Genomic DNA, 27,957 nt, shown 5'->3' on the forward strand with positions numbered 1-27,957 from the left:
GTTGTTCTCAGAAAACACTGCAGCAGCAGGACAAAAGTGTGTGTGTTTGCATGACTTCATGTTTTCTCTGGAACAATTACTTCAATATTTGATATGTTTAACAGAGTCATGAGAAACTTCAGTTTTCATTTTGCTTTTACTTTCGACCTTTAAATGTGACAGGAAATAAACCTGTAAAGTTTACTTGAGGAAAAAAAATATTATCCTCTGGGAACCATGAATGTTCTCTGTAAATACGATGGCAGTTGATCCACGTAGGAACTGACTTAGTGCAGCAGGAACAGTCGGAGACCCACCTAAACGTGGATTTATCATCTGAGGACCATGATTATCGATGACAAATGAAAAACTAGACTTTCATTTTTAAGACTCGTGTCACACTTGAGGTTTGCACAGAGGGAAGATTTGTTCTTCTGGTCAGTGGAGTCACTGAGATTATTTTCAGTCATCCTGTGGGGACCATGAATGTCCACTTTAGTCAGAATTTGGCAACGTATATTATCTTGTTCTGTATTGAACATGCAGATTATCAGCCAACAACCGAAGGTACCGTAAATAGTTACATCTAATTTAAATTACAAACTAAATGTAAAAAGAGATTTATGTGGAATATATTATGAATTGCTTTGCATCTTTTCTCCCTGGACTAAGGTTCAATAGTTCAAAGTTAATAGCTTGCGTCTCAAATGCAGCAGCGTCTCACCCTCCTCCACCTGAAGACACAGGACTTCTTCTAAAAGCACAACAGAGTCTCAGAGTTTGGGATTCACCACTTCCAGCTTCTTTAATGAAGTTTTTGCCGCTGATCCAAATACCACACACCCATAATCCAGAACTGATCTCATCACAGCGATATCAATATTTTTCATTGCAGACCTGCTGGCTCCCCATTCTGACCCTGTTAGACACCTCATCACATTTAAAATATTCATAACTATCCTCTGAATCTGCTCATTCCATGTTAACTTCTCATCGAACCACACACCTAGAAACCTACAAACTTCCACTTGTTCAATCTTTTGTCCGTACATCTTTATCTGAGCATCAACTCCTCTCTTTCTAGTAAACCACATTGTTTTAGTTTTTCCCACAGAAAACTTGAATCCCATGAATAAGACCATCGTTCTACTTCATTCACAGCCTCTTGTACTTTCCCTTTAATATAGTTTATGTTCTTCCCCCTCTTCCACAATGCTCCATCATCAGCAAACAGGGATCGTCCAATATCCCGGTGACCTTGAAGGAACACATCATTTATCATGATGGAGAACAGTATCGGACTGATTACACCACCCTGAGGTGTCCCGTTCTCTACCGGGTATCTTCTCCATAGTGCTGTCCCAATTCTGACTTGAATAAATCTGTCAAGTAAAAAGTCTTTCATCCAATGATATACTCTGCCACCTATTCCCATCATATTTAATCTAATCAACAACCCTCCTTCCAAACCATATCATACGCCTTCTCCACATCAGAAAACACCGCCATCACTGCCTCCTTATTTACCTGGGCTTTTTTGACTTCTGTTTCTAAACAAATAATTGGGTCCATAGTTCCTCTACCTTTCTGAAACCCACTTTGATGAGGTGTTATCATTCCCCTGGTCTCCATATAAAATGTTAATCTGTGCTATCATCCTCTCCATAACCTGACCTACATGAGATGTTAGTGCTATGGGTCTTTAATTTGTTGGGTTTGATGAGTCTTTACCTGGTTTCCTGATTGGGATCATCACAGCTTCTTTCCATGAACTCTTCAGTCTCCCCACTTCCCAAACCTTATTATAAAACAATGACAATGTCGTCATCGCTAACCTACCTCGATGCTTCAGCATTATATTACATATTTCATCCTTCCCTGGCGATGTCAATCCAGCTCTTTCTATTGCTCTTTTCAATTCTTCTGAATTAAATGGTGCATCAAGTGGACTGTTAGTATTGTCTCTTCTTTCAAGAATACAGTTAATTTGTCAGAGTACATTTTACTGAAATTGAAAAGAAAATGTACTCTAGAAAATACAGTATAACATTTGGTCCCAGTCTAAATATCGTCAAATTTACTCTTGCCTCAGAGTTAATAATTCAGAGTATTTTTTACTCTATTCAGTGTTTATATTTAACTCTACATGATCATTTATTCCATGTAGCATAAATTGAAAACAACTCTACTGCCATTTCACTCAATTTAGAGTTATATTTTACTCCATTTAGAGTTTCACTTTGTACATTTCACTCCATATAGAATTAAATTTCACTCTATGGAATTGGATTCAACTCTATATAGAATTGAATTCCATTCAATATATACTTAAATTGTGATTAAAACCTGTGATAACTTACTCTGGAAGGTTATCTTTAAACTCAACAAGTTAAATAAATCAGATATCAGTATTTAACAAAGCACACTTTATTTTGAAAAAAAAAATATAGTAAATGTACAATACATCAAAACTGATATTTTACAGAATACATTAAGAAAATATAATTGGACCTCTGTAAAATGAAAAATAAAATGTTGGCCTTTTCACTCCTGAATACGACATCATAGGAAACAGTATGGCACAATAAACAAACTTGCGTCATCACACCTGTATGACATTTGTATGTCAAAACTCCCTCCAGAGTACAATTCAGGTGTCGACAATCCACCTGGCGTTAATATGTCCATAAAGCGTGGGCGTGGCCACACTGTTTTACTCCAATAGATTTTATTCTGAATATTTGCTCGACTGGCTCCCGGTAGTAATTACGCTCCAAAATGATGAAATATTACTCCTTTGGAGGAAAATAATAGTAACTCTGGAAAAATTACTCCCCTATTTTTCCTGTGTACCAGGATGAGCTGTTCCCTTCCTCTCTTGTTGATTTCCCAGTTCTGCTGCAGTAATTCCGCCAGCTTTCCCTTTCTGCTTTCCGAATGATTCTCTGAACTCTTGCTTGTTTGTATTGTATTAAATTCTGGAAATTGTGATATTTTTTTAATAACTTAAGAGCTTTGTTTCTTTCTTCCACCGCCCTCCCACACTCATCTGTCCACCAGGGGGCAGCCTTTCTTTTCATCCTTCCTTTACTTTTAGCAATTGTTTGATTTGCTGCTTCCAGTATTGTAAATAAATGTTGTATCAATCTCCTCAATATCTTCATTTAAGTCTATTTTTATTTTTCTATTCCTCAAAATCCAGCACAACATAATCGCTGTCTCTCCTCAGCCCATCTCGTTACCTGCAGCCTTCGGGCTCCTTTTAAAGTTCCTCCTTTAAGGTTTGCTTTAATTTCCTCCATCGTGACTCTAACCCCCCAAATCACTCCTTACTCCACCTACTTTCTCTTTGAATGCTGTTTGTGCTCACTACTTTAAACCGCCCTATTTCTTTAATCCTGTCCTTCTCTTTGCTCTTCATTTCAACATAATCAACAAATTTCCGTGCTTCAAAACTTTCGCCATGAGAATATCTCCAATCTGATTTTTTAATACCGGGCTGATGGAGGAAACCTCTCTCTCCTCCAAAGCTCAGGATCATTTTAAACTCCGACCCGTCTGGACCCTCCGGTCCTCCACCACTTTCTCCACTACTCCTGAGTGATTCACTACATTTATTAAACTGGTACTTTACAATAACAAGAAACAATAATGTTTAGTATAAAATAACAAATTATAATTTTTCTTTTCAGTTTATCGAGAAATCAATAATGAGCAGCTGATACAAGTCATGACGTGGTCAAGAAATTGCTAACTGTCACTTTAAGGCTGTTTTATATCGCCACCAACCACCGGTGAGGGAAGATGCTGCGTTGCTTAGCAACGGACTAACAACAGCTGTGCTGGCTGAGGACAGCGTGCTCCCTCTTGGAGGCTTTTTCACGTTCACGTTCATTCTCTCTTGATATTTAGTTTTCTGTCCGACTGAATCTTCGTCGTCGTTGTTCTCGCGATGGCTGAAATCGTGTCGTTGGAGCCGATGGAGCTCTTCAACCTGCTGAACCAGCGGCGCAGCGTGCCGAGGCTGGCGGAGATCAACTACCTGTGTTTGATCGGTGAGAGACGGGAGTCAGGCCGTGACCGAGAAGTCCAGAACCGAGTGGAGTCTCTCGGAGTCCAATTCAAGACGAACTGAGTCTGACTTGTGTCGTACTCTCTTTTTCTAGATGCTCGTGAAGCCCAAGATTACTACGCAAGTCACATCGTGGTAGCCAAAAATGCAAAAAAGGTACTTTTTCACATGTCTGTCTCACTGATGGCTACAAATGGACAGAAGTTTGGCTTTTTGGAGAAATTTAATGCTAAATTTAAAGTTAAATAAATGTATTTAAATCAATTCAAAAAGTAGGTTGTGTGGTTCCCCACTAAAACATGTAATATTCCACATTGTAGATCCTTTTCACACTCTGCTGTCATCCCTGATCAGATACCTGATAAGATGGAAATAAAAATAATTAATGCAAAATTCAAGCAATCTCTGCAATATTTGTGGAAAAATTCCCCCGATTGTTCCGCAAATGTTGAATCAACAGAAGCTGAAGAAAATGTTTACGGCATAAAGTCACCTCTCCAAACAAAACTGGATTTATGAACAAAAATAACTGGTCGTTTAAAATCAACGAAGCTTTTCGACCTCTCATCACTTCAAACTCCGCAAATTACATTGAATTTTTGGAGAAAAGACGCCACAAAACAAAACATTTTGATCGTAACAATTACAAAATACTCGTATTTTTATTTTTTTTAATTTCAAAACCAACCAAAATTCCTCCAGGCGTGTCGGACGTTTCGTGTCCAACCTGTCCAGGTGATTCTTTCTAGGATCCAAATGGACTGTTCATGCTGCCGGAGGCGGTGGAGGTCGACAGCATGCAGCATGTGGTGGTCTACGACGGCAGCACCAGCAGTCCACAGGAACCAGGTACCAAACACGTGTCTTCTTATCTGAAGAATTTGAAGGGGAAAAAAAGTATTTTCCACAATTTCCCTGCACTGGTGTGGCAGATGAAAACTCGGAGTTCCCTGCAGACGATGGATTATATTTCAACCACAAATGTGTCGCCGTGTTTGCAGGCAGAGCCTTGGACTGCGCCCGGACGCTCGCTGAGGTCAGCCGCTTCCCGGTCGGCATCCTGAGAGGAGGCTTTCAGCTGTTCTCAGCTCTGTACCATTTTTTAAGAACCGAGAAGATCCTTTACACCATCGCGGTAAAACAAAACAAACGCACACGCCTGACCTGACGACTCGTTTTTAATCAGCAGGCGGTGCAAAGTCTGGAGAAAGCTGATTGCAATTCAATGAAGCAACGAAATGTGTTCGCAGTCAGTGATTTCTTTTGTGGAGGTGTTTCTGAGCCCACGCAGTGATTTCCAATGCAGGATTAAGGCTGATTTTAACAACAGAGTCTGGAGAAAGTTGAATCCAATTTACCAAACAGGTCAAAAATCAACATTCATCCAGTCATTTTGATTTGAGTGAAGTTTGTTTCCATATTTGTAGTTGAAAACTCTGATTGGTGCAGACGCCCAAACTATGAGTCTACCTGCTCCAAAGTTACAGTGAGTTTGGGTTATTTAAAAATCTTGATGAATCTTTTCCAAATATTTGATATTCTTTAGATAATTAATATTTAAAGAAAGGTCATCTCATTTAATGGATTGCACATTGTGCAGATGGATAATATTGCAGCCACTTCCTGTAAATAAAGTAAAGTTACACAACTCGATTTCAACACAGAATAGCAATAAATCAGGATTTCTCTGGAAATATTATTCTAATATAATTTCCGTCCTGAGGTTTTAGGGACCACAGTTCAGGTTTTCACACATCTTCATCCTCATTTTTTCCTCCAACAGGATTTGATTGCGATTGATGCTTAAACATGTGTTTTAAAGTGTGTGATTCCCTCAGGAGCTGGAGAACCTGAACATGTATCCGGTGGAGGTCATCGCCGGCCTGCTGTACATGGGCGACCAGAACCAAGCCATGGACTCCGATATCCTGCGAGACCTGAAGATCAGAGCCATCGTCAGCCTCTCGCTGAGCGACCCTCTGGAGTACGGACGGACTGGAGGTTTAAAATATCGGAGAAAATTCTGAACGTTGTTTTTAATACATGTTGAATTTCTTTTAACTCTCGATCCATAAGAGGGAACCACAGCGTCCTGAACATCCCCGTGGCCGACTCAGTGGACTCTGATTTATATTCCAGTTTTGAAAAGATTTGTACTTTTATTGGTAAGTTGTAACAAAACTTTAATTAATAAGCGGGTTTAAATTCCTGTTTTTGGAGTTTCATTTATAGAAGTTTTGAGTTTTCAAAAAATCTGTGCATGTTTTTAATTTTGGTTCAGACTGAAGTTAAAGATTTAAACATACAGTAAAATTCACTGTGCTGCTAAAAGGTCAAAGGTCATGATATGGATTTTATCTACAATTGAAATGACTGCACTATCCATCTTCCAGGTTGTTTTTTTTTTGTTTTAAATGATCATAACAGACAAAGAATGTAATTTTTTTTTTAATTTGAGATAAACGTAGTCGATCGGTTCATTCTCCTGTTTTCAGGTTCTCGCATCGAGTTGAACTCTCGTGTCCTGATAGTTTCCAAACAAGGAAGAAGCCGCTGCAGCACCGTGACCATCGCCTTCCTGATGCACCACCTCAAGAACACACTGGAGGCAAGTGGGACTCACATGTGCACAGATTAAAGGTCCAACGTGTGCACAGATTAAAGGTCCAACGTGTGCACAGATTAAAGGTCCTCATTCTGCCAGAAGAGTCTTGAAACGCAGTTTGTTGCATTACTCTGTTGGTCTGACTCCTCCAGGAGGCCTGGAGATCCACCCTCAGATGTAAACCCTCCATGAGGCCCAACACGGGGTTCCTGGAGCAGCTGTCTGACTGGGAGCTTCACACCAAGAGAACCAAACTGACGGACATTTCACAACCTCATTTTTAACAATAAAAAAAGAAACTGTTTCTATGACGATGTGGAGAAAATCTAATGCTTGTGTATATAAGACTTTGTTGGGCTCCTAAATTTAAAACAGTTTTACTTCATAGTTTTGACTTAAAACCATGAAAACTCATCTTTCATTTGAAAAGAACCCCATTTTTTTAATTAGGTGCAAATTAAAGGTTCCACACCAGGCAATAGGATAATTGATTAATTAAAAGAAATTAAAGGATTTGAATGGATAATTAATTAATTTAATGGACTTTTTTTCATGGTTTAAAGGGCTTAAAATGAAGCGAGATACCTTAAATTCACCCTAAACAATGAAAACCACGCATGAATTTACCGGGATTAGAAAATTAAGACAATTTAAGGTGTTAATTAAAGGATCGTTTTCTTTTTTTTTTTTTAATTAAGTGTATTTTTTTCCCTTGAAAAAAATTAACTGCACAATATCCATTAAAAAGACATTACTGATTTAAAAATTCATTAATTTATGCATTAATTATCCCTAAAATGCCATTAAAATAGATTTGTTTTATTAATATTAATGGTAAAAAGATCAATAATCTGTAGGACTGAAAATAAATGAAGGTATCAGGTTTCATTCCAAATGTAAGGGCACCTAAAGAAAGGCCCTCCTGTTATTCTGAACTGTCTATAGGAGCTCTTCTGTTTTCTTAAATCAATAAATAAATCATGTATTCATGATTCAGGCCCCTGTTGGTCATCAGCTGTGTCTCAGTCCTGACATGGCTGTTGAGGAGGTGCCAACATTATTGGAGAGGCCAATAAAGAGAGTCTAACTAAAACAGATATAGCAGGACTGTTACATATAATATGTTGGAAAAATCTATGTACAATAAAATAATACAATAATTGATGCAGTAAACGGGAAAAAACATTATTTTGTGTTTGTTTTTATGGTTTTAAATGACAGATAGGGTTCAATGGAGTTTAATGACAATATTGGCAAAAACGGCAACAACACAAACTTATACATACAAAACATAAACACAACATAACATTACACAATTTATTTGTATAAGATATCATGAAGTTATACGACTTCTCTCGTATTAATTTGCATCAGGCTGCTTTGATTTAGTTGTTTTTTTTTGGTATATTGGAAACAAAACAAAAAATGAATTGATAGATTTTAAAATGTATTGTTAATAGTTTTTTATGCTCCCAAACAGTAAACGCTGATGTTTTGGGGATTTTATTGTGAAGGCGAAGACAGGAAGTCACTCTTCTTTGTTGGTGTCGCTTTGACGCTACCAGTTGAATAACTGTTGCACAGCAGATCTGGACTTTTACTCAAGTCCTGGTGGTTTTATGAACTCGGGGTAGAAACATGTTGTTCAGTCCGACGGGTTTTTCGGAGTGTTTGCGGGAATGGGAGGATTTAGAGGAGGACTACCAACGGATGCAGGTGAGGTCAACCGTTTTAGGAGAGCACCTCCTGAAGTGTGGCCCGAGAGAGGAAACGAGCCGTCTGGGTGGGAGGGCACCGCGAGGTCCGCCCTCAGCAGCCGGGGATGACCGCCTTCAACAGCCGGGGATGACCGCCTTCAACAGCCGACAGTAAAAGTCAAACTAAAAGTAAAAGTAAAAGTAGATCACAGCGTGGACAGCTGTCTTCTGTCCTCACCGGAACCTTTGTTCCACTTGTCCCAACACGACGCTGTTTTGAGGAAGCACCGGAAGGGCTTTGGAGACAGCTGAAAGTCAGTTGACGAGTTTGAGAAGTCTTCAAACCCAAAAACTATAAACTGGAATTAATGTCATGTGGAAGGAAAACATGTTTTTATCAGCTCAACTTGAAAGAAAGTGAAACTCTTCCGTTTGGAAATACTTTTTCTTTTTGAGTATTTATATTTTAAACTTTACATTCCTACATTTATCCACATTTAACTGACAACTGTAGTTACAAGATACTTTTCATGTGTTAATTTAAATTGCAAAATGTTGGCCAAGTTCATAAACTAGTGTTTTAAAGCAGTGGTGACATTTCTCATTTAAATAACTGTTTAAAAAAACGGATGTTTATCAATAAACAATCTTTCATATTATAGTTATTATTATCAATTATAAGTGTAGCTCCCTCCACCTCCAGTAGCTGCAGTAATAAAATAACATTCAATAACAGTGTTGATATGATGATGTAATACATAAGAAATATTTTTATTTTTTACTTACTTTAACGAGTGCGTTAGATTTATTTACATAACATATCAAACTCAGCAGCAGTCAACAAAGGTTCTGCGTGTAATTAACCAGGATTAAAACAGTCAGATTAATTTGTACATGAGAGGAAATAATTAGTAAAGGATGATAAATGTCTAAAATATAGAACGAAAACAGCCAAACCTCACAAATATAAACACAATATTAAAATTCAATCTGTGGAGAGCAAGAGACACATTATCATCTAAAATATGATTAAAATTACAGTTTAATCACAAAAGCCCAAAAAAATAAATCCCATATTATTATTATTATTATTATTATTATTGACTTTTATTTTACAACCTGTAAAGATAAATGTTCACCTGCTCGAGCGGAGATTCACTGGCAGCTTTTTCGTGTCCTCCCAGAGTTGCAGGTTCGATCATAATTAAAAATGAAAACCATAATGAAAGTATTTCTCCTCCACAAGGACACTCATCGTCTCTACAAGCAGAAGCTGGAGGAAGTGAGCCGGCTGCAGGAGAGCTGCTCCACGGCCATCGCACGCCAGAGGAGGAAACTGAAGGAGCTCACGGGGTCGCTGGAAGGGCGAGTTTTTATTATTATATTATTATTATTGTTATTATTATTATTATTATTATCATCAGAGCGTTTCTCTTTGTGTTGGTGGGGGTCACATGTTTCTTTATCATCGAAATTCAGAAAAATCTTGTTGGTTATTATGTCGACAAAAAGTTCTGAATATCCGTCTATTTATTTGAGCTTTTAATCTATTTTTTTTTTCTTGCATTGGTCTGAAATAGTTTTTTCTTTTTTTTACTTTGTTTTTAAATTTTCTTTTTGAATTGCTCTTAAAATTTTTGTTTTGGTCTACAACTGTCTGTCCTATTATTCTTATTGTTATTATTACTACTATCTGGCCTGTCAATCATCTGTTAATCCCTTTGAACTGCACCTGACTGTATAAAACGTGCTGTATAAATAAAGTTTGATTCATTTGTTTTGAAAGCTCAGACGTCCGGAGAACCAGATGAGATCTGTAATCGACCCTCTCGGTGTTTTGGAAAACAACATTTAATAAATACCTCTTAATGTTTTTGTTTTGTTTCTTTGATCAGATGCAAAGAAAACCATCCGACACCCAAACTGAGTCTGGAGGACGCGGACGCCATCGCTGACATGGAGGACGCCATCAAAGACAAAACGGATGCTTTCTCAGAGATGGAGGCTTTTCTCCCAAAGAAGAACGGGTAAGGAGGAGTCTGTCGCCGTGGCGATGAATCTCGAGAGAGCTTGATATTAAAAGAGAAAACACGTTGTTGTTGTTGTTGTTGTTGTTGTTTTTAATCTGAGTCTACTTCTTGTCCAGGTTGTACCTCACTCTGGTTTTAGGGAACGTCAACGTGACGCTCCTCGACAAACAGTCAAAGTGAGTCGCAAAAAAACTATTTATGTTTTTAGTTTTTTTACGTGTCGTCGTCACGTTTGAATCGTCTCTCGTTTTTTGTTTTTTCAACGAACAGATTTGCCTACAAAGACGAATACGAGAAGTTCAAACTGATCCTCACCGTCATCCTCTTCGTCTTCTCCTTCACGTGTCGCTTCTTGTTCAGCTACAGGTATAGACACAATATACACAATATACACAATATACACAATATACACAATATACACAATATACACAATATACACAATATACACAATATACACAATATACACAATACAAACAATATACACAATACACACAATAGACACAATACAAACAATATACACAATAGACACAATACAAACAATATAAACAATATACACAATATACACAATACACACAATAGACACAATACAAACAATATACACAATATACACAATATACACAATATACACAATACAAACAATATACACAATATACACAATAGACACAATACAAACAATATACACAATATACACAATATACACAATACAAACAATATACACAATATACACAATACAAACAATAGACACAATATACACAATATACACAATATAAACAATATACACAATATAAACAATATACACAATATACACAATATACACAATACAAACAATATACACAATAGACACAATACAAACAATATAAACAATATACACAATATACACAATACACACAATAGACACAATACAAACAATATACACAATATACACAATATACACAATATACACAATACAAACAATATACACAATATACACAATAGACACAATACAAACAATATACACAATATACACAATATACACAATACAAACAATATACACAATATACACAATACAAACAATAGACACAATATACACAATATACACAATATAAACAATATACACAATATAAACAATATACACAATATACACAATATACACAATACAAACAATATACACAATATACACAATATACACAATATACACAATATACACAATATAAACAATATACACAATACACACAATATACACAATATACACAATATAAACAATATACACAATACACACAATGTACACAATATACACAATACAAACAATAGACACAATATACACAATACAAACAATATACACAATATACACAATATACACAATACACACAATGTACACAATATACACAATACAAACAATAGACACAATATACACAATATAAACAATATACACAATATAAACAATGTACACAATATAAACAATATACACAATATAAACAATGTACACAATATAAACAATGTACACAATATACACAATATAAACAATATAAACAATGTACACAATATACACAATATAAACAATATACACAATATAAACAATATACACAATATAAACAATGTACACAATATACACAATATACACAATATAAACAATGTACACAATATACACAATATAAACAATATACACAATATAAACAATATACACAATCTAAACAATGTACACAATATAAACAATGTACACAATATACACAATATAAACAATGTACACAATATACACAATATAAACAATATACACAATATAAACAATATACACAATCTAAACAATGTACACAATATAAACAATGTACACAATATACACAATATAAACAATATAAACAATGTACACAATATACACAATATACACAATGTACACAATATACACAATATAAACAATATAAACAATATACACAATATAAACAATGTACACAATATACACAATATACACAATATACACAATATACACGTTTAAATATTAGTACGTGTTTACAGCAGCGTGTAAGTCAACATTTCTGTGATTTTTTGTTTCAGAGCTCTCGACGCGCTCTTCAACTTCCTGTTGGTGTGGTACTACTGCACGCTCACCATCCGGGAGAGCATCCTCATCAGCAACGGCTCCAGGTCTCCAGCTTCACTTCCTGCCTTGTTTATTTTATTGTTGCGTGATGTTAATAAATAATTTAGTTGTATTGGAGTCTTCGTTGGGTCGTTGTGATCCAGCGGGATCTTGTTGAACGCAGCGCAGCGATGCACACGGAGCAGGAGGCGGCGACGACCTTCACAAGGACGTATTCAGAGGGACAAAAACTCAAGTTAACCAACAGCTGACAAAGCTAACAACCCTCCGACGCCTCAGAAGGTCCCGGGAGAACTCGGTGTTGACAGTCTGACTGGGGGACGAATTCACGGTTGCACAACGTCAAAGAAATCTGCTGTTTCTCTGCTCCAGTTTCAGGTTTCCGTGGTGACATCACTAATGTTCACGTACCAGCGGTCACGTTAACGTTGATCAAGAGACGACTCTGAATTCTTCCTGATGAAGGTAGTTGATCCTCCGGTTGCATCGCCGCGCTGCGTTCAACAGGAACGTACGACCACGTCGCCGTCCTGTCCGTCCAGCAGGACTCCGTCCTGTCTCGTATCGTTGAATGTCCTCCGTGTCGTTTCAGGATCAGAGGTTGGTGGGTGTTCCATCACTACGTGTCCACCTTCTTGTCGGGAGTCATGCTCACCTGGTGAGGGACGTCTTTCATGGACGTTTTCATCACAGCTGCATGAAATATAATAACAATAAACTTCCTTCAACATGATTTTGCTCTTCATGACGGTTTGTATTGTGTTTGTTCTCAGGCCTGAAGGAGCTCTCTACCAGATGTTCAGGAGCCAGTTTCTGACCTACTGTCTGTATCAAAGTAAGAGATTCAACATCAACCGACATCCTCACGTCATGACAGAAACACTATGAACCGCTCAGGCGGCGACTTTTGACCTTTAACCCTTCGAACGAAGCCTCCTCACGACCTCTCGTCTCAGGACGTGTTGGTATTTTTCCAGACTGAAGACTTTGTGTGTCTGAGTTTTACAGCTTTAACTAGAATTGTGAGTTTCGTGAAGCCTGAAAAAGTCAAGTATCCAGTAAAATGAAATGAAGTGAAAATGAAGCATTAGTTTGTGTAACAGGAATATTTCTAATTTCTTATCCATTTTATCATCTTGTGCTAATTTCCAGGTTGGAAACCACCAAAAATAAAATCATTAAAAGTGTATTTATCTGTATAATCTGAAACCTCAGATGAAGTAAAAGATACTATATGAAGGAAAACACTGGTTTAGTCTGTTATTAAATATAAAAATGAACATACTTTACATATATTATTTCCTGATTGTATAAAATCCTGTCGTAAAAGACGGCAATATTTTAAATTTGGTGTCATATTTCTGGTGTAAACCTGCTTGTTTTTCAGTGTTTTCTGAGGTAAATAACATCCAACATGATCACAGTATATCTGATATCAACTTCTGTCCGGTTTTATCTTCTTTTTTTTGTGTTTGTGTTTCGTTTGCAAAGTAGGCTTCGTGCAGTTCCTGCAGTATTATTACCAGAGCGGCTGTCTGTACCGGCTCCGAGCGCTCGGAGAGAGACACAACATGGACCTCACCGTCGGTGAGTGGAGCCGAGACCGACGTCCGGATGAGTCGCTTCGAGGAGGGAATCAAACTGCACGTTCAGAGCAGGCGATAAATTGATGTTTATTTTGGTCCACGTCAGCGTGAGGACTTCCTCTTGCAGCTCAGCTGAGGTTTGAAATGAAGCGATCTGTTGTAGAAGTTCTCGACAGACTCTCACGTCCTCCTCGGGGGGAATTCGATCGCTCATCAGTTTGGTACGATCACAAGACCTGTCAGATTTATTGCGTCATCGTCTGATTGTGGTTGTTCGAGCTGAGCAGATTCATTTTGAGTCGTTTCTATGGAAACAGCTGCATGAAACAAACCTTCAATATTTATATGATAGTATTTTTAAGTACCTGTGTTCCATACGGGCCTCGTTCACCGGTCGTGTGTCTCTCTTCGTCCTCTCTCCATCCTCTTCTCGTCCCCCTCCTGTCTTCATCCTCTCTTCGTCCTCTCCTCATCCTCTCTTCGTCCTCCCTTCGTCCTCGTCCTCGTCTTCGTCCTCTCCTGCTGTTCAGAGGGTTTCCAGTCCTGGATGTGGAGAGGTCTGACCTTCCTGCTTCCTTTCTTGTTCTTCGGTCATGTGAGTAGCTTGATCTTGATCTTGACACGGACATCTAAGGGTTTTTATTAAATAAAATACATATGAAAACTTATTGTTGTCTATAATAAAGAAACAAATCTGGTTAAAAATCTCAGTTTAACAACACAGAACTAGAGAACAGGAACTTTTCCACAGTCTTCCGTACGTTGTTGACGGTGTAACTCTTCCCTCTCTTCCAGTTCTGGCAGCTCTACAACAGCATCACACTGTTCCAGATGTTCCAGCTGCCGGAGTGTAAAGAGTGGCAGGTTGGTTCATACGCTTAAGTTAAGACATTTTAAACAAATTAAGTCATTGAATTCAACATTTAAATGAATTAATAATAACTCTGCAGATATTTTGGTAAACAGATGTGGTGTATTCAAACTCTGGTGAAAGCCTCTTCTGTGTATGTTCATCTCTTATGTGGTCCAGGTGCTGATGTGCGGCTGCTCGTACCTGGTGCTCTTCATGGGGAACTTCTTCACCACGCTGGGAGTGGTTTACCAGAAATACATGAACAACCAGGACAAGTCCAAAACTGTGTGAGACCGGAACCAAAAAACTGAACAGAAACACACAAAAAAAAACAACCCAAAAAACGGTTTACGGGACAGAAAACGTGCAAAAATACTGCACCTCTGATTTCCTCTATGGAGCAGGATTGTTGCCCAACTGCTGCTTTACGATTTTTAAATCCTTTTTATTTCTTATCTGTGATCGAAGTTGTCGCCTTGATCAATCAACCAGGAGCTCCTTCAGGATGTTTCAGAGCTCTGCTGATGACGTGTTACTGATTCAAATCTTATTTATTTAGTCGGACATGAATCTGTTACTCAGGAGCTCTGCTGAATAAAACACAACATTTCCTCCAGAAATCTGCTTCACAACCAACATTTTAATTACTCCAAAATCACATATACTTATAAAATGTTTCATCCTAACTTGCAGCTGTGGTACATTTTTTTTAAGTCTCATGTTTAAATGTTACAGTTTTTCTGCATTCAAAAGTTGGTGTGAAAAGTTTTGTGCTTTACTACAATACATAGCATGACCACAAGGTGGCGGCATCGAGCTGACAGTGAACACGTGGATCCAGCTGTTTGTGTTTGAGGAGCTTTCATCCATTAAAACTTCAATTTTGGACACTTTTCTTTCATCTTTGTTTTTTCTGTCAGATTTTGGGTTTAATCGCGACTTCAGTTTCCATCTGTTGCTGCGTGATTATTGTTCAGATACCATCGAGGTCACTAACCAGCTTCAGCTTCACAATCAGCGCTGTTGTTTCTGCAAGACTATTATTCAAGCTAAAGTGGAAATGGGGGACCGGAAGAGCCTCTTTGTTTTGTCTCTCTTGTAGCAGATGACGTGAACAGAAAGGCAAATTTTTTGCATTATTTTGTGCAAAAGATGAATTTAAATCCAGAGTATGGAGGACATAATGTTCCTGGTACTGATGCACCCTGAAATATAAATTAAATGGGATGTTTCTGAGCTGATTCATTTAATGAACCTGTGAAACGTTCCTCATCTTTGAGTGTGAAAGTCGTAACTTCCTGGTTTTTGTGAGGAAAGATGAATGAAGACGTTCCAGTGAGCTTTTATGATTTAAACATTTCTCCTGCAGAGCCACAAACACAAGATCAGAGGGAATAATACCTGAAAAATTTAAGATAGAAAGCAGCTTCACTCCCAATTTATTACAGCAGAACCTCCCCCGCCCTTCCCCCTCCCCTCCACCCTCCACCCTCTCCACCGCCCCCACACACGGGTAGAAAAGTGTTGGATGAGTTAGTGCTGGAGGGCCAGAGAGAGCGAGGCTGGGCTGAACTGGGTGGTAGAAGAAGAGGAGGAGGAGGAGGAGAAGGAGGAGGAGGGGGAGGAGGAGGAGGAGGGTGTTCTCCCAGCCTGCACCTCTTTCATCTTTCTCATTAAAGCAGCAGCAGTGGGGGCCGTCAGGAAGGAGCCCTGGGACATGGGGATAGGGGACTGAGCCTGAGCCTTGTATGTGGGGGTGGGGGGGTGGGGGGGTTGGGGGGGAGGAGGAAGAGGAGGGAACAGCCAGAGACCAGCAGACGGGCCGTCATGTCAAACCTTCATGTTAAACTTAACCTGCCAGATGAAGACCTCTTATCTCCGCTCACCTTCCCGGCCGGCCTGGAGCAGCTGCAGGGGGCCGGAGGGGGGTGGAGGTGGTGGTGGTGGTGGTGGTGGTGGTGTGGGGGGGGGTGTCTCTGGTTCAGTAGCTCTGAAACACACAAGCTTTCTCAGTGTGTATGAAGGAGGAGCGCTGATGGGCCTCCATCTGGGACGGGCTGATTACGGAGGAGGTGAATCTGAGCAGCTTCAGTGAAACTGAAACAGTTCCAGTTGTTGTTGTTGATCTTGAACTGCTTTTGTAAATATTATGTCACTTTTAGCTTCTTTTTGTTTTATTTTTGCTTCCTGGCTGCTTCGCATGCTGCAAGTCGCTGTTTCTGGTCAAGAAAATATGTCTGAATTGTTGTTTAAAGTTTCTGCTGCCGCCGAGCGGTCGTAAACAATCGGTCACTGCAGCTGTGACGTAAACAAAATAGAAACCACATTTCAGAAATCTCCAGTTTCCTGCGATGAATCAACACAACTTACAGCACGACCGACAAACTTCAGCACAACTTGTCCTTCCGGGGTCAAAGGTGACCTTCCTACCTGAATACCTGAACTCCAGCAAGTCAGTTCTGCTCCATATTTCCCATCATGCATCTCATTTAAGTGAATGATTGAAGAAGTTGCTCTTGCAGCCTGTAAGACTTCCAAATCTTTCCCGTCCTCATTAGTAAATGAAGTCCCACGACAGCAGCTCCTTCAGCCCCTTGAAATATGAACTGAGACAAATTAAACGTGCATATTTAATGAGACGGGAACACGATTACATCCACGAGTTAAACGAGAGCGATGAGGAAGTGAGGAGAAGTAGGAGCTTCATGGCCTGCAGAGTCAGAGAGAAAAAAGAGAATTCATCTTTACATCAGCGAGCCTCTCTGGGATAAACCGTAGCAGGACCCCCCCCACCACCACCACCACCACCCATCCGCCCGCCCCCCTTTCCCTACTCTGTGCTCCGTTTCCATAGCAACCGCTGGAAGCAGACAGCTAAAGAGGAGGCCAGCTTCGGCGCGCCTTCAACCACCTCTTGAACCATCAAACAGCATTTCAGAGGAGGCGGCGTGCTGCGAGTGTCTCTTTATCAGATCGAAGTCGCAGAGAGAAGTTTATGATTTATTTTTTATATCTTTTTTTTTTATTTATTCTTTGTTTCAATGATTCCGTTTTGTGCACAGAAGTTCATCAGCTATAGAGAGTGGTATAAGAAGTATTCAGATCCTTTACTGGAGGAAAAGTCCTGCATTTAAAACATTACTTAAAAATCTGAAAGAATCTGAGAGGGTTTTAAAATTGTTTATTCAGCTTAAAAATAGGAACATTTTCTCAGCACATAAAGGAACTTTTTATCATTTAGTTTGTCAGAAAGATTGAAATTTAAAATCCTCAGATTTGAAGATACATAATCTGTATTTGATCGATCCGTAGCGCGACATTTGAAGTAACAAGAAAAAGGATGTGATTTGGAACGAGTACGCTTCCTTTTAGTGCTTCTTCTTCTTCTTCTTCTTCATTTTGTGGGCGGAGCATCAGTGCCACCAACTGTCTGAAAAATGGTTCTGATCCAGAAGTGTCTTCAGCTGCAATACCACCGAGTGCCACTAGAGGTCGGCTCCAAAAAGCCTCCAGCTCCATAGACTCCCATTCAACTTCTCTCATCAAATCCAAAGTGAATAAAATGTGTCCATCAGTTCTCTCGGTGTTGTTAGCTAAAGTCACTCCTTCTTCTTAGTTTTCTGGAGGTCCATCTGAAAATAATCCCTCATTCATTAGAAAAGAAGATTCAAGAAGACCTGTTTTTGGGGGCGTGTCTGTTTGATTGACAGGCCTGTGGTGCAGTCAGGTTACAGCTATCGGTGGGTGGGACGTAGTATCGTCAGGTTTCCGATCAGATCGGTCAGATCCACCGCTGGCTCCTCCCCCAGCTCGTCCAAATATGGTCACTTCCTGCTCCAAACCGCTCAGAAAAATAGCAAATATGTTTATTTTCATAAATAAACATGAACAACAACAAAAAATAGAATAAATCTCTGCATTTAACTTGTGACAGTCTGTTTTGAGTTCTGTGCACTAAACGTGTTGTAAAATTAGAACAATGTTTTTCCCATGATTGCGATCACATTTAGGTCTTTACGCACTTTTTACTTCCTCTTTGGTGACATCATCGCAGTTGTCAAAATCAGGTGACATTTCCCAAGTAATAAAAGTAGACAAATGTATTTAAGTCAAACCAATATCCTCCAGTAAATCCATCCAGATTTATGGAGTTCACATTTACGCCCACCATCAGACAGGACTGCCTCCCACCGAGTCCTTGACCCACATATCGGGAATATTTGGCCCTGTGGGGCCGAAGAGGGAACAATGAAGTGGGTCAGTGGGTCCCCTCCTACACACTCTGAGAGCTCTTGTAGGCCAGATGGCCAATTTGATTTGAGCCAGGAGAAAATGAATCAGCCACTCATTTATCGGAGCGTCTGATTGAGGAGAATCACAGAGTAAAACACCCGGCAGGACTCCTGCAGGGAACAGCAGTCAGGATGAACAATTACACACACAGCGGTCCACCGTGAACACCGTGGAGCTCTTTACCTCCAACAAGGCTCTTATAACTTCACCTCACACTCTCAGGAGGAACTGCTTGTTCGGTTGTTGTTCTTCATTCTCAGAATAGAAACAGAATTTAACAAAAGAAATCGAGTTCTTTTCATTTAAAATTAATGTTTACTTGCAGCAAAGCGGCAACCATCAGTGATGTCATTAACCATCAGTGATGTCATCAACCATCAGTGATGTCATCATCCATCAGTGATGTCATCGTTGGTTTGTGAACGTTATGAATCCTCCAGTTCAGATTCTATCCGTCACCATCTTTGCTAGTTCGGAGCGGTTTGGAGCAGGAAGTGACCATATTTGGACGAGCTGGGGGAGGAGCCAGCGGTGGATCTGACCGATCTGATCGGAAACCTGACGATACTACGTCCCGCCCACCGATAGCTGTAACCTGACTGCACCACAGGCCTGTCAATCAAACAGACACGCCCCCAAAAACAGGTCTTCTTGAATCTTCTTTTCTAATGAATGAGGGATTATTTTCAGATGGACCTCCAGAAAACTAAGAAGAAGGAGTGACTTTAGCTAACAACACCGAGATAACTGATGGACACATTTTATTCACTTTGGATTTGATGAGAGGTCACGACATGTTTCAAAGCCTGTGATGTTGATCGATGTGTTGCTTTCCAAGAAGCTTCCCAAAATAAACTGTGAGCAGGTAGTGTGGCTGAAATACACACACACACACACACACACACACACACACGCACACACACACACACACACACACACACACACACACACACACACACACACACACGCACACACACACACACACACACACACACACACACACACACACACACACACACACACACACACACACACACACACACACACACACACACACACGCACACACACACACACACACGCACACACACACACACACACACACACACACACACACACACACACACACACACACACACACACCCTCCTCCCTTTGACAGGTTTAAAATATCCCATCACTGCCTCGATGAAAAGCTTTCCCTCCCCATCGTCCCGTTTCATTGCCTTTGTCTCCATCTTTTTGTTACTTTCTCTGTTTCCATTGTGTCCGATCTCCGGCCGCTGCTGTTTCCTGGTTGCCACGGTAACCGTTTCCCTTTTAAATCCTCGCGTGGCCCCCACGCTGTGCCGGGCTGTAAACAAGCAAACGAAACAAAGCTGCAGCGAGTTTACACACATTAGTAACAAAGGCTGTGAATAAAAGATGCTTCACGTTCTCATACCTGCGTTCTCTGTAAACAGGAGACGTTCCTGCGGTGAACCATCAGCATGAAAGAAAACTACAATTAATTCAAGTTTAAGTTAAATAAACTCTCAGCAGCCTAAACGGTGGCCAAACACACATTAAACACTTCTAAATATTACATCCCAAAATTTATGAAAGCACATTTTTTAATGTAAAATGAATGCTGACAAAACAGAAAGGGTTCATCCTCTGGGGATACAAATGTGGCCCTTAAACTTGTGACCATTTGCCCATTAACACTTAAAATGTCCTGCACAACTGTGTTTCATGCCCTGAGGATGGGTCAAAGGTCACCAGAAACATCAGGTTTTATTCTTTGGGGAAATTTGTTTACAGCAGAAAATGTAACGTCAGTGAAGCCGATATTCGCTGAGTCAGCTGGACCGACAGAAACTAACTCAGCAAGGCAGCGACAGCGTTGTTGAGAATTACGGTTAAATTCAAGCAGCTGAAACTCTGTCAAAGTCAGTGAATGATGCCAGAAGTTAAACTAACTGCAGGAAAGTCTTCAGTTTCCACTTCACATAAATGGAACAAAATCAGGACGTTCCACGTTGCAGATAAATCCTCATTCACTCCCCACAACACTGAAAGGCTGCTGCAGGACGCGTCTCTATAAAACCCACCGTGGACAACATGGCTGACTGTGGTGCGTCGGCAGGGCAACAACACCGAGACGCAACTATAAACCAACAGCACACCAGTTTAACAATGAAGCAGCACTAAATGATGGGATGTAAAAACTGTCAGGAACAAAAACCGAGGGCCTCTTTCAGCTGATCCGATGATATGAACGAGGTTTTCTCTCAGATTAACGTCAAACTCTGACTTTTACTGATATAAAGTTGAATTTAATGACTTGTAATGAAAAACAGTCTCCTTTGTGCTGATCAGACAAAATCCAACCACATTATTTTTGTTTATGAGATAAGTTTGACTCTAGTGTTGTTTTTAATTAGTTTATTTTAGATTATTTTTACTTAAATTTCACTTTGTTTATTTATAATTTTTTACTTTTAAATGTATTTTTTATTTTAAAATTTTGATTGATTAATACATTTTTAGTTTAGTTAAATTTTAATTTATCTATTTCAGATGATTCTAGATTCTGTTTTTCAAATTCTGTATTTTAGTTTTTTACATTTGATTAACTTTTGATTTATTTGGCTTAGTTTATTGAAATGTTCTTTGATTTAATTTGATGTAAATACACGTGGCTGTGAAGGGCTCCGTCGCCCACAATTTAATACATTAATAGTAGTTTTACGAACTTTACATCTGGTTTTCTTTCAAGTCGTTTTTGAGCTGAAGCTCTTGAAATGTTGATTTTCCTGCATTTTTGTCTTTTGTCAAAACAACATGTTGATTATGATTATTGACGAACTGAAGGAGATAAAAAACGAAAAATACTGCATGTAATCGGTTAAAGGGAATGTGTGTTTGTTTGCACTAATAAGAAGAAAACCACAAACACACCTGATCTTAAAACGGCTGTGAATCGTTAACACCTTTGGGAAAACCACCCTTGACTTTTTTATGAGACTGGATAATTTAATGGTTGGAGGTTAATGGTGTTAGCGACTGCACTTGGGGCCGTCAGTCAAGTTGCAGGCGGGGGTTGGAGGTTGTGGGGGGGTGGGGAGGGTGGGGTTCAAGGGGCCCATGTCGAGCCTGCAGCGAGCCTTTCAGTAAACAAGAAACAGAATCTCACATTAAAGGTCTGCTAAAAACAGTTACGGTCTTCACACAGAAGATTCTGGGTTTCAACCCTTTTAATGCGGTTTGGAGGATCTCGCGGCAAAAACTGAAAATCTAACCCAGTAAAATCATCAGATATCTGGATTTATAAACGGATCATTTTTTTTCAGGTCGATTATTTCAGCATCTTTGTCGTCATTTGAGTCATTTTTTTAACCAGATATTTGGAACATGTCTGTAAAAACATCCACTTCAAGGCTGCAGACGACTTTTCTTTTTCTTTTTTAATCAGTGGGCTCAGGATGTTGTTAGCCTAGCTTAGCATAAAGACTGAAAGTAAAGGGAAACAGCTAGCCTGGTTCTGTTCAGTAGGATTTTAAACATCAGCCCGGTGCGGTTTTGTCATCACAGCGAGGTTTCCAGCAGGAAGCTGCAGGGGTTTACTGAGGTTGGATAAACAGTTAAATCACCTCTAACCCTCCCAAACCTCCGACTGTGGTCGAGGGAAGTACAGCTGCACCGGAGACAACGGCGACGTAACGGATTAGAGTCACATGCTGAGCAGGAGAGCTCACGAGCTTCTCCGCTGACTGTGATTACCGTCTTATGGTATAAGTATTGTTATCCTGCTTAGCTGCAGATGCCTCGTCTCCGTGCGTGCACCATCTCTGCATCCGTAATGTTCACATTCAGCAATCACAGACAACAGGAGAGCTCGTTCGTAAACGCCTCTGAAAGATGTCGGAGATAACACAACGGGTGGAAGTGTGACGCAACAAAACTCCACCGAAACACAACAAAATAAAAAACAGAGTTTGAGGAGATAATGGCTGAATATCAGTGAATTTATCTGTCTGAGCAGCGACTTCATTTTACTTTGGTTCCTCTCCGGAAATAATTAAACAGAAAAGTGTTTGAAAAAACGAGAGAATTCTTTTTTTTGGATCAAATTTCTTGAGATCAGATGCAGTGAAAAACATGAAGGCCAAGAAATGAGAGAATAAATCACTGATTTAATTTGAAATCCTTTCATAGAGGTGGAGCAGCAGTGACCTGAATAAAGTTGGCTCATCTTGAAACAGGACGGCCAAAAACCCAGATTTAATTTAATACCAGTTTCTCCCACCGACCTCTAGTGGCACTCGGTGGTATTGCAGCTGAAGGCACTTCAGCATCGGAACCATTTTACAGACCTGAAGATACGAACACTTCTTCCATCCATCCATCCATCATCCATCCATCCATCCATCCATCATCCATCCATCCATCATCCATCATCCATCCATCCATCCATCAATCCATCCATCCATCCATCCATCCATCCATCCATCCATCCATCCATCCATCCATCCATCCATCCATCCATCCATCCATCCATTTAGTTAGTCCACATTTGTCTCCTCATCTTCTTCTCAGAAATAAAACAAATAATCTCACTTCCCAAAATGTTGAACTTTTCCTTTGTTGTAAAACGTGATTGTTAATGCAGGGCTTGATTTCTCTGTATTTTATTTATCTCCCAGTGAGTCTGCAGTCAGACGTGGTTCCAGTGTCTCCGTTATGAGAGTAGAAGAGATGGACTTCTTATTAATGTAATCAGAGAGGTGTTTCTGTCTGCGGGTGATCAAGAGCCGCCCTGACCAATTTATGATTCCCTACATTTGGGAACAATCGGCCACCTGGGTCCCCGAGGCGGCTTCACCCCAACCAACCCTGCATTGTGTCTGCGTGGAGCCCCGCCTCCTCCCATCCCCTGCCCCGCCCCCTCCCCTTTCCCTCTGCGCCCTCAGCGAGACACCGATGTGTCTGAGCCGAGGTGTGCTGCAGTGATTCATTAGTTCATTAAGGCGTCTTGTGGCCATGGCAACAATCTTTGCGAGGGGTCAGCGGTAACATGACGGCCTCCTGCAGGGTGAACGCTGTCACAGGATCTGAGCGATGGCAGGAGGTTCAATCAACCCCCCTCTAACCCCCCTCCAACCCCCCCACCTCCCCCACCTCCCCCACCGCCCCCTGTCCCTGTCCCCCCCAAAAATAACATCCTTTAACTCATTTATACATTCTGCATTACAAAAACAACCACACACACACACACACACACACACACACACACACACACACACACACACACACACACACACACACACACACACACACACACACACACACACACACACACACACACACACACACCTCCCTCTGTAATGTAATCACACACTCTGGGCTGTATGTGGTACAGTTCCAGTAACTCCTCCTCTGACGGAGATGAAGGCTGCAGGCTTTCTTTTAAACTCGGTTTGTTCGATGTCTGCGGAGGATAAACGTCGTACAACGGTTCAGTCGAGTCCAGACGTCTTAAATTCATCACTAAGACGGGCCCAAAATAAATGATAATGTTAGGTGACATGAAATGAAATTCAAAAGTAGAACATTTTACAGAAAATTATCTTTCTGAATGTAAAATAAAATATCCGACTAATTGATGGCAGCAGAGAGAAAACACCGTCATTCTTCGTAGATAATTCGGAGTCCGATGGAGTTACAAATAAGGAAACAAGGAAAACTCATTATGAACTTTATAGCTGCACAAAATTAATGTTTCGTATCATTACAGTTTGGATTTTATAACACTTAATAAGGGAAATAAAGACAAGCTTGTCAGACAAAGAAGGTGCGGCCCAAACTTGGACCACAGGCCACAGATTGGGCCGCTCCAGTCTGGTAGGTTGTGTTAAATGAAGTGAGAAACTGAATGCCTGAATACCTTTTTACTTTTATAAGACTGCACATTTTTCTATTCAGGAAATAAAACCCTTTATATGTAGAAAAGTCAAGATCAAAAAACATGATTTTGGTGATATAAATAGTGACGTCGTCGGCGTAGAGAAGCTTCAATCTTAAAACCAAACAGGAAGACAAAGTGAAAAGGAATCAAATAAATACAAAGACTGACAGTTTTCTTTCTTCTCTAAAACGATAAACATAAACGACGATGCGATCTACCGTCTGATTAAACTCCAGCCAGGCAGCTTTCATCACTCTTCATCTCCACCGTCTCTGAACAAACACTTTATATCTTTATAGAGATAAAACAGATGTCTTTAAAATACACTTCCTGAACACCTTTTTAAAACCTCTAACATGGGAGCGTAACCTTGAAGCCTCCTTGGTATTTGTTCTGTGAATGGCATCCTTTCTGGTCCTCCCCCTTTCCCTCCTTCCCCCCTTCCCCCTCCCTCTCCTCCCGGACAGAGTCTGTTCGAACCAGCGGCCCTTGACTTCGTCTGGCACTCCCGCGGTGAAACACTCGGCCCCCAATCTGTGTGAGAGGAGCAGCCAGTGTGTGGGCTCACCGCAGGTTGCCATGACGATGAACTGCAGATTTTATTTTTACTCTCTTGGACGATTAACCGTCCGTCGGCCTCGTATGTGCCATTATTTTCGGGTTGCCCGTCCCGTTCTTGTGAACGCGATATCTCAAGAACGCCTCGAGGGAATTTCTTCAAATGTGACACAATCGTTAACTCGGCCTCAAGGATTAGAGTTTGGTGGTCAAAGGTCAAAGTTCAAGGTCAGTGTGACCTCATGTCCCTCTCATCCGTCTGCCCCATTCATAACATATTAAAGAACACTTTGAGGGAATTTGTTCAAATTTGGCAAAAACATTCACTTGCTGCCAATGATGAAATGATAAGATTTTGGTACCCAGAGGTCAAAGGTCACTGTCCCATTACATAGGTCCATGGTTGTGAATGCAATATTTCAGGAATATCTATAGGGAATTTCTTCAAATTTATCATGAATTTAGGCTTAACTCAAGGATTAAGTGCTTAGACTTGGGGGTCAAAGGTCACTAGGAGTTCATATTAATTTCCTACTATGAATACTAGGAACATGAGCTGTCAGTGTGTTCCACGTTACTGACCATGAGCTGCCAGTCAAGGCAGCGACACACTGACAAGACGACATTTAAAAAAATGTTTGCCCATAATTTCTGCAAAATAATAAAAAGCGCAGATTAAAGAATCATTCTGACATTTTATTTTAGATTAAGAATGTTAATTTTCTGTGACATATATCACATTTCAATGAAATGTAATTTAACGTAACCTAGACATTTATTTTTGCCCCTCCGCCCTCCATCCAGATTCATTTTTGGCACTTCATTTGAAGACTTTGGGCTCCTCTGCTGTACAGAGTCACAGGAAGACTGGAGCCAAAACCAGCTGACATTGACTGAAGGACATGATGCACAGAAAGACTGACGACCTTCCACACTCACATTCACACACCTTATATGTTCCATGATGCATGAAAGGAAAAGAAAAGAGTCATGAAGGTAAAACATTCATTTTGTTCTTTAATCTTTACCGAAAAAAAACTATATAAATCAAGTTTTTTTTCACACTGCCAGAAATATACAAATCCCCTTTAAAGCAGACCTCCTTAATCAAAGCATAATCAATAAACCCCTCCCACTCCAACCTCCCTCCACTTGACTTCCTATATGGGCGGAGCCTCGTAATCTCTATAGGAAGTCAGTTCACCTGTGGGAAACCCCCCACATCAAAGAAGATGGCCGACGTCATGTGGCTGCTTCTTCCTCCTGAAGTTTGGACCCAAAACAACTTGTAAGTTTACTTTGTTTTGGTATTTCAAGAATGTATTTAACTTGTTGAATCATCATATCGAGATGAGGACTAATTTATTTTCATTCATTCAAATCTGTTTAATACCAGGATGACGCTCAGTGCAGCCAAATGACAGTGATATCTATCGCTTCCTTTAACTCGGCTTCATCAAAAAAACACGATTGTTTATCTGTTGTATTTAAGCTAAAAACCAAACAAGCAGTTGTTGTCTTGCAATTGATAAATATGATGCCGTTTAAGTTAGCGAGTTCATCATAAAAAGTAGAAGTTCATCTTTTATGTTTGTAATGTAAATATAAATATACAGTTTCACACAAACATTACAATAAACAAACATGATAAATTGTTGGAAGAGTTTCAATAAACAATTAACACAATTATAATGCTGATTTCAGGGACTTTTTGGAGGAGAGATTCACTAGTTGGCCAAAATGTATGTTGGTCCTGCAGACTGTCGCTTCAGTAGTGACTGAACAACTGTAACATGTGAATGTCAAACAATCCAGTTCAGTATAAAATGTCTCTTTTGGTTTGATTTAAACAATCTGTGTTTACAACACCCGAAGCCAACTTTCTATTAGATCTGTAAAAAAAAGAAAGAACTGGCGGAGAGGAATCGTCTTCCTCTCCTCGGCTGCATCACCGGGGAAACTCTGGGCTTCAGACGAGGTTTGGGATTTCTCTCCACTTCAAAGACATTTTTTCACACCACTTTCTGACTTTTCTTATATAAAACAGGCTTCATTTCCACAGGCCGGTTATGTTTGTGTGCCCCTCCCATTCAGGAATTAAAGACGCTTATAGAGCCTCACCGTGACTCTGTAAGACGGTTTCTGACTTTACTGTGTCGGGAATATTCTCTTCCATTACCGAGTGTTGAGTCTCAGAAGGAGGTCAGACTCGGGCTTTAAAATACACTCTTTAATTTCTCTGTCAAATTATTTTGACCTGTAGAAAA

At 39.9% G+C, this 27,957-nt stretch overlaps 2 protein-coding genes across 3 annotated transcripts; both read left to right on the top strand.

Moving 5' to 3' along the window:
* Positions 1-3,803: 3,803 nt before the first annotated feature.
* Positions 3,804-6,963, top strand: styxl1 (serine/threonine/tyrosine interacting-like 1). Its single transcript, XM_069709623.1, has 8 exons — positions 3,804-4,034; positions 4,146-4,207; positions 4,801-4,900; positions 5,053-5,186; positions 5,890-6,035; positions 6,128-6,216; positions 6,547-6,659; positions 6,809-6,963. Exons 1-8 carry the CDS (start codon positions 3,932-3,934, stop codon positions 6,938-6,940), a joined length of 879 nt encoding a protein of 292 aa, XP_069565724.1. The 5' UTR covers positions 3,804-3,931; the 3' UTR covers positions 6,941-6,963.
* A 1,247-nt stretch (positions 6,964-8,210) lies between these two features.
* On the top strand, positions 8,211-15,781 carry tmem120aa (transmembrane protein 120Aa). Of its 2 annotated transcripts, none has more exons than XM_069709701.1 (12): positions 8,211-8,372; positions 9,600-9,718; positions 10,249-10,380; positions 10,500-10,559; positions 10,654-10,749; positions 12,409-12,498; positions 13,047-13,112; positions 13,228-13,289; positions 13,946-14,041; positions 14,571-14,635; positions 14,836-14,904; positions 15,071-15,781. In XM_069709701.1, exons 1-12 carry the CDS (start codon positions 8,295-8,297, stop codon positions 15,182-15,184), a joined length of 1,047 nt encoding a protein of 348 aa, XP_069565802.1. In that variant the 5' UTR covers positions 8,211-8,294; the 3' UTR covers positions 15,185-15,781. The 2 variants fall into 2 exon arrangements, with proteins under 2 accessions (XP_069565802.1, XP_069565803.1); XM_069709702.1 differs by having other exon boundaries at positions 13,949-14,041.
* The last annotated feature ends 12,176 nt before the right edge of the window (positions 15,782-27,957 follow it).

Source organism: Brachyistius frenatus, unplaced genomic scaffold (assembly GCF_029030835.1).
Source record: "Brachyistius frenatus isolate BFR_SWC_R1_liver_20210118 unplaced genomic scaffold, ASM2903083v1 Contig_84, whole genome shotgun sequence".
NCBI classification, from domain to species: domain Eukaryota; kingdom Metazoa; phylum Chordata; class Actinopteri; family Embiotocidae; genus Brachyistius; species Brachyistius frenatus.